General features: G+C 31.6%; 3 protein-coding genes across 6 annotated transcripts; all 3 read right to left on the reverse strand.

Moving 5' to 3' along the window:
- Nucleotides 1-3,158: 3,158 nt before the first annotated feature.
- Nucleotides 3,159-8,736, reverse strand: LOC126664539 (probable inactive receptor kinase At5g67200). Its single transcript, XM_050356972.2, has 2 exons — nucleotides 7,067-8,736; nucleotides 3,159-3,765 (listed from the first exon to the last, which is right to left on the reverse strand). The coding sequence occupies exons 1-2, from the start codon at nucleotides 8,463-8,465 to the stop codon at nucleotides 3,185-3,187; spliced, it is 1,980 nt and encodes a 659-aa protein (XP_050212929.1). The 5' UTR covers nucleotides 8,466-8,736; the 3' UTR covers nucleotides 3,159-3,184.
- Nucleotides 8,737-11,594: 2,858 nt separating this feature from the next.
- On the reverse strand, nucleotides 11,595-13,032 carry LOC126665049 (uncharacterized protein At4g06744-like). 4 transcript variants are annotated; one of them, XM_056104379.1, is made up of 3 exons: nucleotides 12,477-13,032; nucleotides 11,976-12,065; nucleotides 11,595-11,900 (listed from the first exon to the last, which is right to left on the reverse strand). In XM_056104379.1, exons 1-3 carry the CDS (start codon nucleotides 12,967-12,969, stop codon nucleotides 11,692-11,694), a joined length of 792 nt encoding a protein of 263 aa, XP_055960354.1. In that variant the 5' UTR covers nucleotides 12,970-13,032; the 3' UTR covers nucleotides 11,595-11,691. The 4 variants fall into 4 exon arrangements, with proteins under 4 accessions (XP_055960354.1, XP_050213686.1, XP_050213687.1 ...); XM_050357729.2 differs by having other exon boundaries at nucleotides 11,595-12,404; nucleotides 12,477-13,028; XM_050357730.2 differs by having other exon boundaries at nucleotides 11,976-13,028.
- A 3,151-nt stretch (nucleotides 13,033-16,183) lies between these two features.
- LOC126665734 (uncharacterized protein At4g06744-like) lies at nucleotides 16,184-17,756 on the reverse strand. Its single transcript, XM_050358625.2, has one exon. The coding sequence runs from the start codon at nucleotides 17,702-17,704 to the stop codon at nucleotides 16,379-16,381; it is 1,326 nt and encodes a 441-aa protein (XP_050214582.1). The 5' UTR covers nucleotides 17,705-17,756; the 3' UTR covers nucleotides 16,184-16,378.
- Between the last annotated feature and the right edge of the window lie 987 nt (nucleotides 17,757-18,743).

Raw genomic sequence — 18,743 nt, forward strand, 5'->3', positions numbered from 1 at the left:
AACATTTACTAGGATAAAAAAGTAATAGTATCAAAATTTATCATTTTTTTTCATTACACACAGTATACAAAATTTGGTTCCGTTTTGTTAGGCTCAATTCGATTTTTAATTAATCTAAAATATAAGAGAAATCGATATTTTTTAATATTTTAAGATTAAAATAAAAATAAAAAGATATTAAATTCATAAGTTAAATATAAGTTTAATTGTAGTTTATTATATATTTTAAAATTTAAATATATAAGAAAATTAGCAATTTTTTAAAATTAAAAACCGAATTTAATCAATTTTTTAAAAATTATTTTCCCTAAGTCCCATTTAGGAAGTTCCATTGTTATTTTTCTCACATATGAAAGATATATTCGTTTTTTTTTATTTTATCCTTATTAATTATATTTTAGAATTGTACATATAATTATTACTTTATAAAAGTGTTTAATTATCAAGATAAAATAAGGGGTAAAGAAGAAAGTTTAAGCAAAAAAAAGTATAATTAGATTTTTTAAGTAGGACACAAAAAAAAATGACAACGAGACTTTCTAAATGGAACGGAGGGAGTAATACATAAACCGAATTGACCATTTCATTCGGTTGAATTCTATTTGGTTTTTCGGTTCATTCGTTTCCGTGCACACCCTACTTGGTAAATCTCTCTGCACCTCCAACAACAATAAAAATCAGAAACATTCTTTTTTTACCATGTTATATTTAGATATTTTGCAAGGTTACTATAGTCACACAACTTTTGTTATCACGCAAAATTCGCACAAAGAAAATCTGGTTATCCCAACATGTTATTATCAACTTTATGGAAAAACTTTGGAGAAATTTTAATTCATTTTTCATTCATAAAAAGAACTTTATGGAAATTTTTTGAAATATTGGAGGTAATTAAATAGATGAACTATTCATACTCTTCATATATTAAAATATAATAACTACTTAAACTATTATATATAATCCTTTTTTGTTGATTATAAGTGAAAGTTAGATGTTTATTGTTTAAATTAAATCATCAACTTCTTATTCATCCTGCAAAATTAGGTATTGTATTTCTACATGGGCATTATTCAACACTGAATTAGAAGTTCTTGTCCAGTAGTAACAATCGAATTGATAGCTACAATATAGAACGATTGCTAATAAACTATTTCATATTTTCTTGCACAATAGCATATAAACTACAATAGAGTCGAGGAGTACATTAATATGTTGCAATTTGTTGTAAAATGCAATGCTGCAAATTATTGTAAATGGAGTACAATAGTATTACTAACGAAATTAGAAATTCACATTTAATAATATATATTTTTATCAAGGGTAGACTCAATCATGTGACTGGTCAAGCTCACTTTCAATAGTTTTGTCAATTAAGAACAATTGTCTCTATTTTAGATTAGTTAAGATAAAACTACATCATATAAATAATTTCAAAAACAAAAAGGATACAATTTATTTTTAATTAATCTAAAAATAAAAAATAATCTCCTTAATTGACTTAAAATTAGAAAATATTATTTTAAATTAATTAAAATAACTGCGAAAATGAGTTTGTTGATCTCAAATTACAAATTTAGAAATCAAAAAATCATTTATTGATATTTTCAAATTAATAGCGTTGAAATATATAGATAAAGTTTTGTAATATTACAATTTGCATCACATGCAAGTATGTATCTTTTTCTCAATAATTTTATTCTATTAAATTTTTTGCAATTTTAATATTATTAATGATCTCATTTCAAATTATTTTGGCCTATTCACTAAAATTACCAAATCTTTACTTGTTGTGTCAATTATAATCAAATTTTTTCAACTCATCGGAAATAGTCATTTCGACATATTATGTTTTTTATAGTCATTTTTTTAATCAAACCAAAAAAAAATATAAAATTTTGAGAAGGGAGAGAAAATAAACATAAACATAAATATAAGATAGAGGTCTTGCTTGAAAAGTGCTCTTTAAATTACATTCAAGTTGTATAGATTTGATGAGAAACTTGTATATTTTGAAAGGGAAAAAGTCTCGCACAGAAGATAAGATTAACTAGAAGAAATTGAAAAAAGAAAAAAGAAAACAATTCAAGAATGTTGCATGCTAGTTAAGAATGTTTGTTGATTTGATCTAATACAGAATATGATCATGAGCTTGTATCTAATGGCATGTGACTCTTCACATGGCTGTTGAGTTTTCATTCATTTACATGTTCCTTTTAGGAAATTAAATCCGTGATAAATAAATAAATAATTAGTTGCCATAGATGTATACTCTTCTTGCATTCATTAACATTTTTGATTGCATTTAAAGTGAGATTTACACCATCGGCTCTGATCTTATACGTTAAAGTAGGTACCCATCAAAGGACCCGTTAGTCGATGAATACACTACGAATTATTATTCAACGCAACAGTTGTGCTACATTATTCGTACAATAAATCGATAGGACGTGTATAATGTTAGAATATTAAATGATAAAAAATAAATACTAATTGAATATTTAATTTCGCAAACACCAATTAACATGTTGTAAAAGTGATGTGATATAACCGCTGCGTAAAATATTACTCATACATGACCGCTCGTTTGAGTATACGGTTCGTAACACTAATTTAATTGAGCTATTTTAGTTAAATTTGACTCAACATTTTGATTGATTCTGTTAATAATGAGTTATTTAAGAAAATTATCAAAAAATTGATTAGCCAAATTAATTGAATATTTTATATGTATTTATTATTCCTTAAATTTATGTTTAGTTTAACTAAATTAATCAAGTAAGGTTATCTGTTCAATTTTATATATATTTTTTGATTATAATTAGAAATTTGATTTGTTAAGTCTAAAAAATAAAAAAATTCAATTAAATTTAGTTTTAGTTTAAATGGATGGATATTTAACTGAATCGACTTGTCTACTCAGCTTTAGTGACGGGTACATAATCATAGAGTGAAGATCTTTTTGTTGGAAAAATTAAAATCTTCAACAGATAGCACAAAATAAAGCTCATGTGATCTGTCCAACAGAAAATATCAATTTCTTGTTACTACTTTCCCTATAAAACTAACTGAAATAAAGTAGTTAGGCAGGAATTAAATATGAAACTAAGCAGATGCATTCAAATCCCCCTATTTCCTTACTAATCTATGGATAATAATACTAAAATTGAACTCCAAAATGGAATAATTAGGATATGGCAATGTGTTGGTCAACTACATTATCTTCAGTCAATACAGTATCTTTAATCTCTTGTAGCATTTTCAATACTTGCCACATAGTGGGCCTCTGTTCCGGCGAGGTCGAGCTACAAGCTATAGCAACCTCAAGAAGCATCTCTAGTCTACCATCTTCTCCTCCACCATCATCTTCCCTAGCTGACCTTACCCACTCTGTAATGTCGTCCGGAGCTAAAAATGGGAGCTGGGACGGAGGCTTTCCAGTTAAGAGCTCTAATAAAAGAATTCCATATGAAAAAACGTCAGATTTTGAAGTTGGCTGGTTTTTGGAATTGCGAATTTCTGGTGCTTGGTATGCCGTGGCATCTGGGTTGTTATCTTCTTCAATTGATGGTGAAGTTGCTAGAACTGAGAGACAGTAGTCCGCGATACACGCCTCGAAATCGGGCCCGAGGAGCACATTTGATGACTTGAGATTGCCGTGGACGAGCCTCCATGCTTGATGAATGTAGGCGAGGCCTTGGGCTACGTCCTCCGCTATCTTTAAACATGATGTCCAGTGTAGTGGTTTTGCTCTTGTTGATTTTGAACCTGCAAATTTACACTTTCCACATTTAGAAATTTCAAAGTTTTGACCTTCTGCGCGTGCCATGGCGCGTAGGTTCAGCACCCATTTTTTAGTAAAGTGGGACCCATATTGTGGCATTGTGCCCTAGGACCCCACAGCATGTGGGTTTGTAAGCATATCCGCACCAAATGAAAATATGGCACACACGCTAAATCGAGAATTAAAATTACTACTAGTACTAAACTAAACACCAGATTCTATGCTGCTCGTAACACGAAAAGCACCCATAAATAAAGTGATTAGTAAACTTAATTTCCTAATAATCAAATGGAAAAAGCTATCCGGATAGAATCTATCCGGATAGAAAGGTCTATTTTGGTCTTTTGACTTAATATTGAAGGGATATTTGAGTAATGTAAAGTGTAAATAAAATTATAAAGACAAATATAACCTTCAGTGAATAAATAATTACTTACGTTAAAAGATGGACAGAATCTTACCAAATCAGTTTTTCTTTTGAACAAATTATTTGAAAGCTATAGTTTCAAATTAGTTAGAAAATCAAATTAAGATAAGCTTTGTTTTGTTAACTAGGGCCAGCTAAATTTGTTATCTTAAACACTTGAATAAATTGGCTTGATAGCTGGCTCATACTTGGCCCCAGCTATCAAGCCAACTCTTATTTTTTTCAAGAAGCCAACTTTTAAATTATATCATATATATGTGAATTTTAATAAATTTAAATAGTTTTATTTTAATTGTGTTAAAGTATAATAACAAATATCATAAAAAAAATATCTTTTATAAATTATCTTTCACGGTATTCTTTTAAAATTTATAAATAAAATAATTTATCATGTTAAAATAAAGGCAAAAGGTATACAAAAACTCATGCGGTTTCGCAAAAAGTACAAGACAACTCTTTTTGATTTTTGGGGTACAATTCATCCCCCCAAATTTTTTATTGCACAAAAACACCCTTCCGCCCATAATCACCGTAAACTGGTGAAGTGGTACATATGAAAAAATTTCAAAAACATCCTTGATATTTACATTATTTACAGATTTTATATTTATATTTTTTTTAGCATATTTCGCCATCTTCTTCGTTTAATTACAAATAAAATTTTAAATTAAAATATTTGAAAATCCACTTTTGGCAAGCAGAATTTACAGCCCCTTCTCCCTCTTCCCCTGTCTCCAACTAGATCTATTCCCAAGAATACTTTAAAAATAACCCTTTCTTGGAAGAAACACCAAACATATTCTAACTTTTCGCTCCCACCAGCCGACTGATGGAAATGGACCGACTATTGAAGATATTTTTGTTGAGTCCGGATGCTATGTTGAATGTGCGAGCGACACTACACTACGTATGTACCTATGCAGATGAGGTGTCGGCTCGTTTTAAGACCCGTATATATGTCATAGTTTATATTTTTGTCCTTCCTATTTGAAACTCAGACAATATAGTTTTTCATTTTTGTGTTTCGTCCATAGTATTAGTGTTTTCGTTCACTAAAAGTTAGTCAACTGAATCAAAATATTAGAATAAAATAAAATTCAAATTAATTTCTAAATTTATACTTTTAGTATGTCTAAATAAAAATCACATTATTATGAGATTTGGTGAATTAATGATCTTAATTTACTCTTTTTGTATTTTTTTATAAAACCATTGAATTTTATAGATTAATAATTTATATTCATATTTATATTAAAAATAAGTTTAACGAATAAAATCTAAATATTAATTTTTAGTTATTTTTTTTAATTCAGTTGACTAACACAAAAAAACATATAGAAACTAAATTAATGACAACGAAAATGGATGACTATTTCGTTTGATTTTTAAAAAAGTGAATAAAAGTATGAATTATTTCACATCTATGAACTTCATAGTGTTTTTCTATGAAATTTGCATAATAAATTGATATAAGAGTAAACATTTAATCAAATCAACTTAGTCGAACTCTTTTAGACTTAAAATTGAATAAAAAATTATTAACTGAAACAAAACTGATCATTAAAAAAAACAATTTGAATCAAAAAATGGTTTTCTTTTTAAATACTGATATGTTATGTTAAAACCGATTAAAGTATATAAAATTAAAAAGGGTTTAATATTTGATTATCTAGTTAGTTCAATTAATTTTAATTTACTCAATTTAAAACCAAAACCAATACGGCCTCCGTTTTAACCATACGAAATCGATCAAAAGTCATCTATTGGACCGAATAAAATTATTGACCCGATATGTTAGATCAACTATTTTTTTAGATAGCGACTGGTTTAATTCAATTGTTTCATACAGCATTCAGCAAGCATCTAGTATTTGATAGATAATGTCAATTTAAATGATTTGGATAATATAAAAATGAATACAATGTAATCAGGAATCCTTTTAATCTTCAAATTTTATTAAAATTAAAATGCAGCTTATAGTTTAAAGGCTTAATCACTTAAAAATATCAAGGTCAATTATATTCAAACCTTTTGAAATCGTCTAAATTAGTGACTGATTTGAAAATATAAATTTGATAAACTAATATATCTGGACTAAAATATATTATTAATAAGGAATCTTTTGATATTGATATTATATATCGGGACTAACGTATATTATTCATTGGGTTAATGTCATAAAAATTTATAGAGGTGAATTTTTTTCAGAATGTTCAGTGGTGTCATATCCGGAGACAGGCCAATAGAGTAGCTCACAAACTTGCAGCTCATGCAACCACTAATGAAAAAACAATTTGGATAGCATCAGTCCCGTTTATAGTAGAAGCAGCTTTGTTGAAGGACTTGAATGACTTTAGAGAAGTGCAAACTGTGTCCAATTCTTTTAGTTCTTTAGTTTTTTTTTGACAGTTTAGTTTTTTAGTTATTTAGTGGTTTTTGTTTTTTTATTCTTTCTCATCAAAAAAAATTAATTTATCACTAAAATATAAAAAGTGTAGATTTTTTTGAATTCAAATAAGTTAGAGATAAACATTAATTATTAAAAGTAAATGTAAAAATAAATAGTAATTAAAAATTGACAATAGTAATAAAAATGACAATTAGGTTAGAAGAGTAATTATATTTTAAATAAATAATTAAATTTTAAAAAAATGGGTTTTTATCCGGATAGATTCTATCCGGATAGCATCACCCTAATCAAATTTAGTGGAATTGGCATTCCCAATATTGTCAGCAGCGAGATTCTTGGTGTTGGTGGAAAGGTTAGGTAAGATACGGAGCTAATCTAGGCCAGAAACTTTAAATAATACTACTACGTATAATAAAATACCCATGATAACGGAGTTAAACTGGCTTACCGTGAATGAGAGAGAATAGACTGCCGTTGGGTTGATAATCATAGATAAGGAGCCTTTCTTCTCTAGCTTGAAAATAAGCTCTTAACGGAACTAAATTAGGATGCCGGAGTCCGCCTACTGATTCCATGTGCTGCTCAAAAAAATCTTTACTGTTGCCTTCTAATTTACTAGCATCAAGTCTCTTCACGCACACAATCAGACGGTTATCTAACATTGCCTTGTATGTGGACCCCATCTTGCCTCTCCCTAGCAACTCAGCCGATCCTCTCATTAGCTGGTCAAGCGTGTAAACCTGTGCCTCACCCGCACAGAATACTAAACTCCCGCTCTTCCCAACGTGCATTCCCTGCACTCTTTTTATCTTCTCTTCCAACTCATTTTCTTGCTGATCTATTTCTATCGCCGCCGCTACTTCCGCCGCTACAGCGGCGGCTCCTCCTTCAGATGCTGCCTTCGAGTGCTTCTGATTCCTCTGTTTCCTCACAGCTAGTAATATACAGAGAAGCGAACTAATAAGAATGAACGCCACAAATGAAAACCCAATGATTACAGCTGTCCTTTTATATTTAGCTTTGAAGGTCGGTTTTGACAAATCAACTCCGTGCAGTTCGGCGCTTTGACTGAGGGTAACCGCAGACGGTGGAGAAGCCGGAGGCGATAAGGACGACGGACCGAAAAATGGAGGACTGCGATGGCATTCTTTGTGAATGATCTCACCGCAAAGGTTAGGGTTTGATAAAAAAGAGGAAAGATCAAAACGCAGTAGTATAGGAGTTACGGGAACTGCACCGCTGAAATAATTGTGAGAGACATTGAAAGTTTTAAGAGACGTCTGGTTTAACGGAGGAATGCTGCCGTTAAACCAGTTAAACTCGAGACGCAGGTAGTACAACGGGTCTAAAGAGTTTAACCAGGTTGGCAACGGTCCGGTTAGATTATTGTGTGAAAAATCAATGGTACGGAGCCTGTGAAGTGAATGGATTGAAAGAGGAAAAGAACCTGTAAAATAGTTGTGATCAAGGAACAGAGATTTGAGATTGTAAAGCTTTGACAAATCTGGAATAGGACCGGTGAGCGAGTTGTTTTGCAGACTCAGGACCCGAAGCTGGTCAATGTGAGTCAAAGTGTCGGGAGCAAAAATGCCGCCGAGATCTAAGTCTTGAAGGACGAGACGAACGATTTTCTGCTGGACGCAATCGACGCCTAGCCATTCGCATAAATGGAGAGCTTTTTTTTGAGAGTAGGGAAGAGTGTTGGTTAAATCAGCTTTAGCTTTAAAGGCGAGAAGTGCAGTTGCATCAGACGACGGCTGTAGATGGTGCATTGCCGCGGCCGGAGAAGTGATTATTATGGAAAATGAGAGCAGCAAAAAGGCAGTTGAGAACATAAATAGAATCATATTTTTGACAGAGGAATGAATAGAAGTTATTGATAAAGCAGAGATGCTGTTGAAGATTGCATTTCCACCGATGAGGAAGTGTATGTGCAAGTGAAAGAACGCATAAGCTGAGTTCAAAGAGAAAAAAAGATGGTAATGGGTGAAACTCAAGGGCTCACTTGCTATGTGACAAAAGGATGTAAGAGCTGAGAAGAAGCAGCTGTCTGTCGGGTCTGCATGTCCCTCAGAATCACGTGAAGCTAAATTAAAAGCAGAAATTATGTTTTAAATGGAATTTTATTTTTTCGGAGGAAGGTTTAAATTTTATATTAAAAGAATCTATCTGCTCTGATGCCTTCAAATCTTTTATTTTTCCCGTAAACGGATATCAACTTGAACTTTTATATACGAGTATAGTTTATGAAAAATTATTCACATGTAATTCACGAAACAAACCAATGTATGTTATTCATAAAAAAAATTAATAATTAAAAAAATAAATAATAATTAAAAAATTATATACTACAAACGCTCATTGTGCGTTGCATGAAATAAATACTCATGGGTTAAATTAGCGACCTTATTTAAAATAGAAAAGTGTTTTATCAACTCACATCCGTCTTCAAATTCTACTTTAAAATCTTTAATTATTCTTTCATATTGCTTTCTTTTTCTTTGGTAGAAAGTATAAATAATCCACGTGCATCACAGGCAAAATATATATCGATATTGTTTTAACTCATTTCAACTTTACCAACATAAGCTATTGCTTAAATGGTTTAAATGTTGATTAACATCTTGTTAAAATCATAAATGGTTTAATTGATCAACATTCTGTTAAAATTTTGCTTTTTATGAAATCTAAAAATCTTTAGATAAAAATAAATAAATCAATATAAACTTTTATAATTTGAATTTCATAATAAATGAATTTCTATAGGCAGGCATATAGTTACCTCAACTTTTACATCCCAAAAGAAAAGTGTAAGCCCACAGTTGCATAAGATATGGATTAATAATGTAGAACCAGAGGGGCTTGGGGTCCAGTCGCAATGGAGCCTTGGGCCTAGGGCTGTGTCCCCAAAGACCCCACAAACGTCATTGCACTTAGCCATTTTGATTTCTTTAATCAACAAAATTTTTAAATTTATCTTTTGAGATTAAATAAATAAATTAGATTTCAGATTCTTTTAATTATGGTCAAGTAACCTCCACTATTTATACTTCAAACGCGTAATTATTTGACTTCGAGATACAAGTTTGAGGATTTAAATTGGCTAAAGTGATCTATTTAATTTCGAAATATAAATTTAAAAATTTAATTAACTAAAAAAAGTTAAAAATAATATATTTAATCCTGAAAACAGAAATTCGAAAGCCGTTGACCTTATGTTCGATGAATTTAGATAGTCTCCTCTCATATGAATTTTGATCTCATAGAAAACAAATATTATGGTTTGCTCCTCTTAGATTTAACCGGTTACGCCATTAATTATGATCTGAGAAATATTTTTCTATGTTGTCTTCACCTGTGGCCTGGGGTAATACTCTATTATTTTTGCTATATCTACTTTGATTTTTTCAGTGTACATCTATTTTGTTCATAAAAAAACCAGGTTAATGTTTATTTAATTCACGAATAAATCAATAAAGTATTTGAAAAATTTAGGCATTTTCACTAATTTTTATTTTCCTAACTTCATATTGATTTGATTCTGTAAATAAAATATAAATCCAGTCTAGTTAAAAATTAATTCCCACTTAAACAACCACCTATATTTTATTCAAGTCCAATTAGTTACATTTTGATCAAGTAATTAGTCAAAATGGAAAACTTCTTGTGTGAACCTAGTTCACCACGTAAAATTATGAACAAACCATTAAATATATGATATGTGGCAAATTAAATGTCTTATCCAATTAATAAAAAGCATTTAATTTTAATTAAAATATCACTAATTAATGTTATATTTATTAATTGGATAAAACATTTAATTACGCCACATGTCATGGTTCATAATCTTATATGCTGAAGTTTATACAAGAATTTTTCTTCAAACTGATAGTACCAAGGAGAATGGAAGCAAGTTGGCCGTGACACAATGACACTTCTAGATAGATCTCACCAAATATTATGCATATTTTACATGAGCATAAAAAAACTGAAGCAACAAATTACAACTTACAGGTATTTTTAACATTCATATTACTCCATATAAAACAAAAATCATGTAGAAATAAACTTTTCTTTTAATAGCGATGTAGAAATAAACTAAATTGAAAAGAAGTGGTGCAATAAATTTCAAAGGCCTAGTCCAATGAAACACAGCAAAACCCACTCACTTAATCAAAAGCTGCTCTTTATTACACAGTAAGACATAATAAAACAAAAACAGTGAGCAGTGACAAGGCTGTGCATAATGCACCATACTTATAGTTATATGCTTCAATGAGTTACTTTCTGAGCTGGACCACATGGTTTGGAGTAGAAGATAAGAATGTCTGAATGTGGATGGCTACTGCAGTATTCTTCCAAACTCAATTTGGATTCTCAACCCAATCATCGTTTGAAATCAAGGGTTTGAGGAAGTGCCCTATCGTAAGATATTTTCAACAACAGCTATTTGTGTATATGCAATAGCAAGAAGCTGACCCCATTGACACTCATTCTTTTCAGACCATATAAAATAAAATATCTTCTCTGCACAATCTACTCGTAGTAATATTATGTTCAACGAGCGGCAGAGCGGAAGTTCTGTCTATTCGACCATTAGTTTTTATTATTTTTTATTATTTTTGACGCAGAGCCACTGTTCCGATTAATTCAAATCGAATCAGATAGAATACGTTACGACGACTTGTTCCATACTCGGAGTTTAAACATGATACCTCTATGGCCTTGTTAGTTTTCTTTCAAATGTGAGGTTTAAATGCCCTTTTTGTAGTGTAAAAAAATCTTTTCCCATTCACACATGTGGCGTGCATATTGATATGATGATATCCCATCATATGCTCCACCATTTATATTCAAAATTATGAAATATAGAACAGATCTGCTAGCATTATTTTGGCGACAAACCATTCAATTTGCTCATAATTTAATCTTCCAAAACGAATTGATAAATCACTGCCGAGAATTTGTTCCGTAGCTTGAGTCAAAAGTTATGCAAACAATATCTTGAGAAACATTACAAAATTCAAATCAGAGCATAAGAATTTTAATTATGTATATAACAGTATGCAGGGGTCAAGGTGAAGGAGCCATTTCAGGAATCATTAAGCTGAAAGAAGGCTTACAAGGAATATAACTGTAAGACCACATCCCAGGACAAAACTTGGGTTGTGCATAGAATTCTGCGCATTCCATTACCGATCTTTGAAACGGAAGATCAGGAATACAATTGTTTCTTACATCAAGAACCCCTTCTGCAATCAAAACCCTACACCAAGGTCCAACTGTAATAAAATAATTATCAGACAAAGATAAGTTAACCAAATTTCCAAGCTTACAGACCAACTCCGGCACCATACCAGACAACAAATTTCCAGCAAAATTAAGCTGCTCCACCTTCTCTAAACAAGCCAATGCTAACGGTAACGGACCATTTAACTGATTATTACCTGCATCAAACACTATAGCCTCTTTTAAAAGACCAATCTCATAAGGTAAACAACCGGTTAGCTTATTATTTAAAAGTAACACCTCAGTTAAGGAAACAAACGCCTTGAAAATGGATCTTGGTATTGGACCCGTGAATTTGTTGTTGGCTAAGGTTAGATAAAGAATATGGGTGTTTTCTATATTTTCAGGTAAGCTTGTCATGAAATTGTTGTTGTTGAGAAACAGAGCATCGAGTTCTTGAGCAAATAATTGAGGTGGAATTGAACCAGAAAAGAAATTAAACCTAATATCCAAGAATGTTAATCCGTTCATACCAAGAATAGCTGTGGGGAACGGACCTGTAAAAAGGTTGTTACTAATGTCAAGCTCATAGAGATAGATTAGGTTAGAGATATTGGGAGAGATGGTACCGGAAAAGAAATTGGAATTTGCATGAAAGAGAGCAATATCAGGAAGCTGATCAAGAAACCCATTAAGAGAAGGAGCAGAAAGTTGGAAGCCATTGAAGTCTATAGAAGCAACAGATATAGCTGACTTGTTATCAGGAGGATTATCACAGAAGAAGCCTTTGTAAGTGCATATATTTGAGCCCACCCATGTCTTGGTGATGCCGAAAGGATCAGAGGTGATGGTGGACTTGAAGTTTTGGATGACGGGGTATACTACAGCCAGCCTTTGATCAAGAAATTTCAAGAGCTGTGTTTGGAGAGCTGGGAGTAATGGTGTTGGTGGTAGAGGAACCACCAGTGGTTTTTGACAGTCTAGTGGCACTGGTAATTTGTGATTCTTGAAATTTTCATTTTTGCAGCTTTTGGGTGTGTTCTTGACTCTTACTGCTGAACTGTTGAGAAGGAAAGAAGTGAGAATTATGGAGAGGAGAGAAATTAGTAATTTAGTGGACATTTTTAGTTGATGAGAAGGTGTGTAAATTATTGTTTGTATATGGCAAAGACTAAAAGAGGTGGCAAACAAGAAAGTGACCTGTAACTTATAGCAGACTGCCACATATCCAGAATCATCCATCTCTCTAGTTCTTCTTCTTCTTCACCTACTTTACATTAATTTTTTTTAGGTTTTTATTCAAAATTTGCAGACCCAAAAAGCATTGGAGATATTTAAATTTATGTAACCAGTAACACTCTCATTCTAAACTTAATTACTTGGCATAGTTTGTGGTATTAGTAGAGTGGGGTACACATTGCAGTATGAAATTTAATTTTATATAGTATCTATTTCGATATGAAAAAAGAAGAAGATTAAAATAACGCCTCGCTTGGTTCGTTTTATAACAATTTTCGGGAAGTATAGTTCCTGAAAAGTTAACTTATCAGCAAGTTGATAAATATTGCTTGTTTTGATTTTTATTTTACGGAAAGTACGAAACTAAATTTTTAATTAAAAGACAAAAATGTCCTATGATAATTTTTATATAAATTTAAAAAAAAAATTAAGATTAAATTAGGAAAATACAATAAAAATGTTAGGGAAGTTCTATTTCCTTGGGTTTTGCTAGGGAAGTTACTTCCTTAATTAAAGGGAAGTCAAACATCCAACTTTTCGGAAAATAGAATGTGTAAATTGAATCAAATAAAAAATATTTGCTACTTTTCGAAAAGTATAATTTTCCTAATCTATTTACCCCAATTAAGCGAGACCTAAGCTTGCTGTCATGACTAAAAGGAATTAATTATGCTATTCCAGTTTTATCATTTTATCCTTTTTCTAATGGAACTGCCCTATTGCCTTTGTCGAAAGAAAAAGGAAAAAGATGAAAACTCAACTTCTAACTTTCGCCAGTGGGTGGATTCCTATTTTCGTTTCCTGCAATAATGGATCCAACTGGGTGGTGCTTACATGTACATTCGGTTCGGACCGAATCAAAATCAAAGTTGAACTAAAATAATACTCCGTATGGTACTGAGTAGAGATGGCAAATGGGTGGGTTTAGGTGGATATAGGTTAGGTTTAAATGGGTAGGGTTATAAATTTATATGGATTTCCATACCCTTATAACTCTATATGACCTTAATCCACCCATTAACCCACTTTATATGTATAATGTTAATAATTGACTTTTTAAAATTTAAATTATATTACATTTTAATTGTACATCTTATGAGAATTAATGAATTTTAGAGAAATTTTTTTTAGAAAGAATATGTTTCGGAAAAAAAATACTTTCCGACAAAAAAATATATTTTCCAGAAAAAATATGTTCTAGAAAGAAAAAAAAATTCCGAAAAAAAAAATTCTGGAAATAATATTTTCTGATAAAAAAAAAATTTGAAAAACTTTTTTTAGTTCATTATGAGTTTTAAATATTAATTTTGAAATTTAAAATTTATTTGATATTCTAAAAAAAAACTCAAATACTCTTAAATTGACATGTGTCATTCAACCAATTTTGCCTATTGGATCATTATGTGTAGAGCATAGGTACCCATGTCAAACCCTTTTATAACCCTTATTTTAATGGGTTGAAAGATTTTTGGCTTAATACATAGTTTGACCCCTGAACTTGTACACTTTTACCCATCTAACCTCTAAACTTAACGTCTCACCTATCGAACCTCTGAACTTGTTAAATAATCCGATTTAACCCCTAAACTTGATAAATACGTAAATATTGAACCCCTCCGTGCCACCTGTCACTTGAAACATTCTAGAAGAAATTGTGTACGGAGGGGTTCAATGTTTACGTTTTTATCAAGTTCTGGGGTCAAATCGGATTATTTAACAAGTTCAGAGGTTCGATAGGTGAGACGTCAAGTTTAGAGGTTAGATGGGTAAAAGGGTACAAGTTCAGGGGTCAAACTATGTATTCAGCCAAAGATTTTTACTCATTTACTATCCATTTAACATATAACTACCCTTTTATAACCCATACCTTTTATATAATGAGTGGGTATAGATGAGTAGATGGGTATGGGTGAAAATTGCCACCTCTAGTCCTGAGCTTACCAGGGTTTGAGTTGGACAGACTATCTATCAATTTGAGGGCTGTGGCCCTGTGGGAGTTTACTTGTTTGGAGCCTGTAGCATGATTACTTGGGAGCATTTTGTCAAGAAATCAGAAAAGGCAATTTGTATATAATACTCTATTTTCATTTCTATTTTAAATACTTTGGTATTGAAATTCTATTTTTACTTTTTTATTTTAATTTTTTACCCATATTCCCTAAATTTATAAAAGTACATTTTTTTAGAAACTGTTTCAAAAACTCCATTTAAAAACGGTTGCTAGAAAAAACGTTCAAAAAACTTTGAAATTATTTGAAACCATTTGAAACTTTTTCAAAAATTATTTTATAAAAAGGATTGCAAACTGTGTTTTTAAACACCATTTAAAACTGTTTTTAGAAAAACATGTTGAAACAGAATTTGGAGTAAAAAGAACAAAGTACTAGAGGAAAATAAATAAATTTAGAAGGGCGTTGGGATATAATTTTTAAGTTATAGTATTGACATTAGATTGGTAAATATTTTTACTTCATAAATATTTTTATAAACATCCCATAAAAAAAAGATACAACAAGTAATGCATATTACATTAAGAGTCTGTAATTCCATAGGTTGCATATTTTTTTACTAAAAAAAATCTTCTATAAGTATACAAAAATTAAAAAAATATAAACGTAATCTTAATAATCTGATATAGAATAAAATGCTTTAACAATTATCTCTTTATTATTACTCACATGTCGTTCTACAAAATAAAAACAAAAATTATACAATTTTTTAATATAATTAGAATTAAATATTTAATATTATTATAAAAGACTGATAATTTTTTTAAGAAATGGCAAACCAACCTTCCACAAAATGAACATATAAATTTTCTATAAAAAAATACAAACAATTAAATAAAATATTTTCAAAAAGATTTAAACTACTTCAACCCACTAAATGATTCCGTTTTTATTGCCGAAAGGTCTTCATCAATCTCTAATTCTTATTCGCGAATAAATTGAATTTAATATATGTTTCGTCGTTGAATTTTAACGGACTAAAATAATGAAGATGATTTTTTTGATTATTTATTAAATTTGATTAAAATAAAATAACATGAAAAGAGACGGTTGCTAGCAACTGCAAAAATAATAATTGAAAACAAATCAAGAGAAAAGAGGAAAATTTCAACTTAATTTTGTGTGTACCAACAGTAGATAATAATGTTGAAGACAGCGAAGAAGTTGGAAAAAACAACAATTTGCAGATATATAAGTAATTGCACGTCCTAAATAAAACACTAACAAACATCAAACACAATGCAATACCTAAACCACAACAATCTCTAACATGAATCCACCAATCAATGGTGAGAAGGTTTTTCCAGGGCCTTATAGGTTTGTGGAGCAGGAGGAGCTTCATTTTCAGCAGGAGGTGACTGTATTTTCATGGAAGTAGCAGGAAGACTACATGGAATAATAGAAAAACTAGTCTCACGAGCACAACTCCTCGTCTTCGCAAAAAACCTCGCACATTCCGCCGCTGGTCTTTGATTAGGCAACCCTAAAATGCAATTATTATTCACATTTAATCTTCTTGCTCTTATCAGAATCCTGCATTGTGGACCAACTTGAGTGAAATAGTTATAAGTCAGTGTAAAATTAAATGCATTTGGCAGCCTGCATAAAACCTCAGGTATTGGCCCGTAAAACATGTTATGACCCATATTTAAGTACTCCAATTTCGCCAAGCAGCCAAAAGATTGAGGAATTGGACCCGTGAGTAAGTTTCTGCCAACATCCAACAATGTCGCCTTCTGCAAGTAGCCGATTTCGAATGGTAAACAGCCTGTCAAGCCGTTGCCTAAGAACACGACCTCTGTCAGAGTATTCCAGGCTCGGCCGATACTTCTTGGGATGGATCCTGTAAATTTGTTGTTAGCTATTGTGAGATACAGTGCTGGAGTATTGCCGAAGTTTGTGGGGATTGTCTGATTGAAATTATTATTGTTTATGAAAAGAACATCCGTGTCGATATTGAATACTTGAGCTGGAACAGAACCGAGATAATTGTTGAAACGAATGTCTACAAATTTTAACCTTTGTACTGCAAGAACATTTGTTGGAAATCCTCCTTTGAAATTGTTGTTACTCAAATCAAGTTCATAGAAGTACCGCAACTGACTGAGGTTTGGACTAATTGGGCCACTGAAATTGTTAGAATTCGCATGGAAAATGGCTATATCAGGCAAATTCATGATAAAATGATAGAAATTCAAGTTACCGCCAAAATTAGCCCCGTTAAAATCGACAGAAGCGAGTCCGGTGATGTTCCTGTCAGGAACCGTATCGCAAAAGAACCCTTTAAAGAGGCAGTAATTGTTTCCGACCCATGTGGCAGTGTAGCCTTTAGGGTCAGACGTAATGTTCCGTTTAAGTTGCTGAGTGATAAACAGAATTCTAGTTCTACTAGATAAGGGTCCAGGATTTGCGGCAGGTTGGCGAGGCATGAGATGGCGTGAAGGAGGGTATAAAGGCGGTCGAGGGCGGACACGAGGGAAAGGACGAGGACGTGGTGGCGGTGAAATCGGAGGACATCTTGGAGGCAGAGGACATTTTTGGGCGAGAGATTGAAAGGAACATAAATATGTTTGCAGGATTAAGACAAGGAGAAGGAAAATAGGTGACATTGTTAGAAGAGAGTTCTGTCAGGATACAGTAATAGTATAATTAATGGATAGACTACTTATACAAGGTGTTGCTCATTGATTGATGATCCTATATTGCATTCTGATAGGGATGGGGTTCTTTATTTTGTTCCGTCTTTATTCTTTTGCTTTGGATAAAAGTAGCTAAAGATTGGTAAAACATATATTTGGGTCCTGAACTTTTACTTTATTATAAAAAAGGGTCATTTATCTCCCTAACCTTTAAATTTTATCATATAGGGATCCAATTAAATAAAATTAAAGTTGGAGGGTCTAACTACAGATTATTAAAAAATTAGAGAATCATTCATCAAATAATAAAAATTAGAGAGTGTTAACTTATGGGTTTTGCCATATTGAAATATGGATAAAAGTAGCTAAAATTAACAAAATCAACCAATCAATCTAATCATCTTTGTTCTCCATATATGCACTTTATTTTGGTAACTAGCTCTCCTTTTCAACGTTATAGTTCACTTTTCAAAGAAGAAATATTTTGATTAGAGACGGTTAATCCAGTCACCAACAGTTATTAATTAAATAGTGGAATTAATCGATGTTTTTACTTATTACCACTGTCAAGTTTGAAAAATATGAATAATCTGTGTCCTGCGGCTCCTGCCTCAATTATTAGGCAGAATTGTATATTATACGCCAATAATTGGCTGATAAGGAATGTTGGTACTTTATTACTTTAGTCGAAAAAGTATTAAAGTGAATAAAAGCATTAGCGTCTTTTTTTCTTATGTATAGCTTTCCTGAGGGGTCAGCAATTGCACATATCAGAAAATTATCAATTTCTTTGTTTAGTATTAACTTTAGCTGTTGAATGAACTCAGGATTAAATCCTGAGATTTGTTGAAACAGGGTCAGTGAATCACTTCAAAATCAACTTCCACGGAGCCTTCCACGCGGACTTCAAATCTGGAACATGAGCTTGTGTTGTTCAGAATCACTGCGGTAAAGCCAATCATTCTGCTGCCACTGGTTATTTGTGCGTCAAAGCAATGGCCTTACGTGA

Source organism: Mercurialis annua, linkage group LG1-X (assembly GCF_937616625.2).
Source record: "Mercurialis annua linkage group LG1-X, ddMerAnnu1.2, whole genome shotgun sequence".
Taxonomy (NCBI): Eukaryota; Viridiplantae; Streptophyta; class Magnoliopsida; order Malpighiales; family Euphorbiaceae; genus Mercurialis; species Mercurialis annua.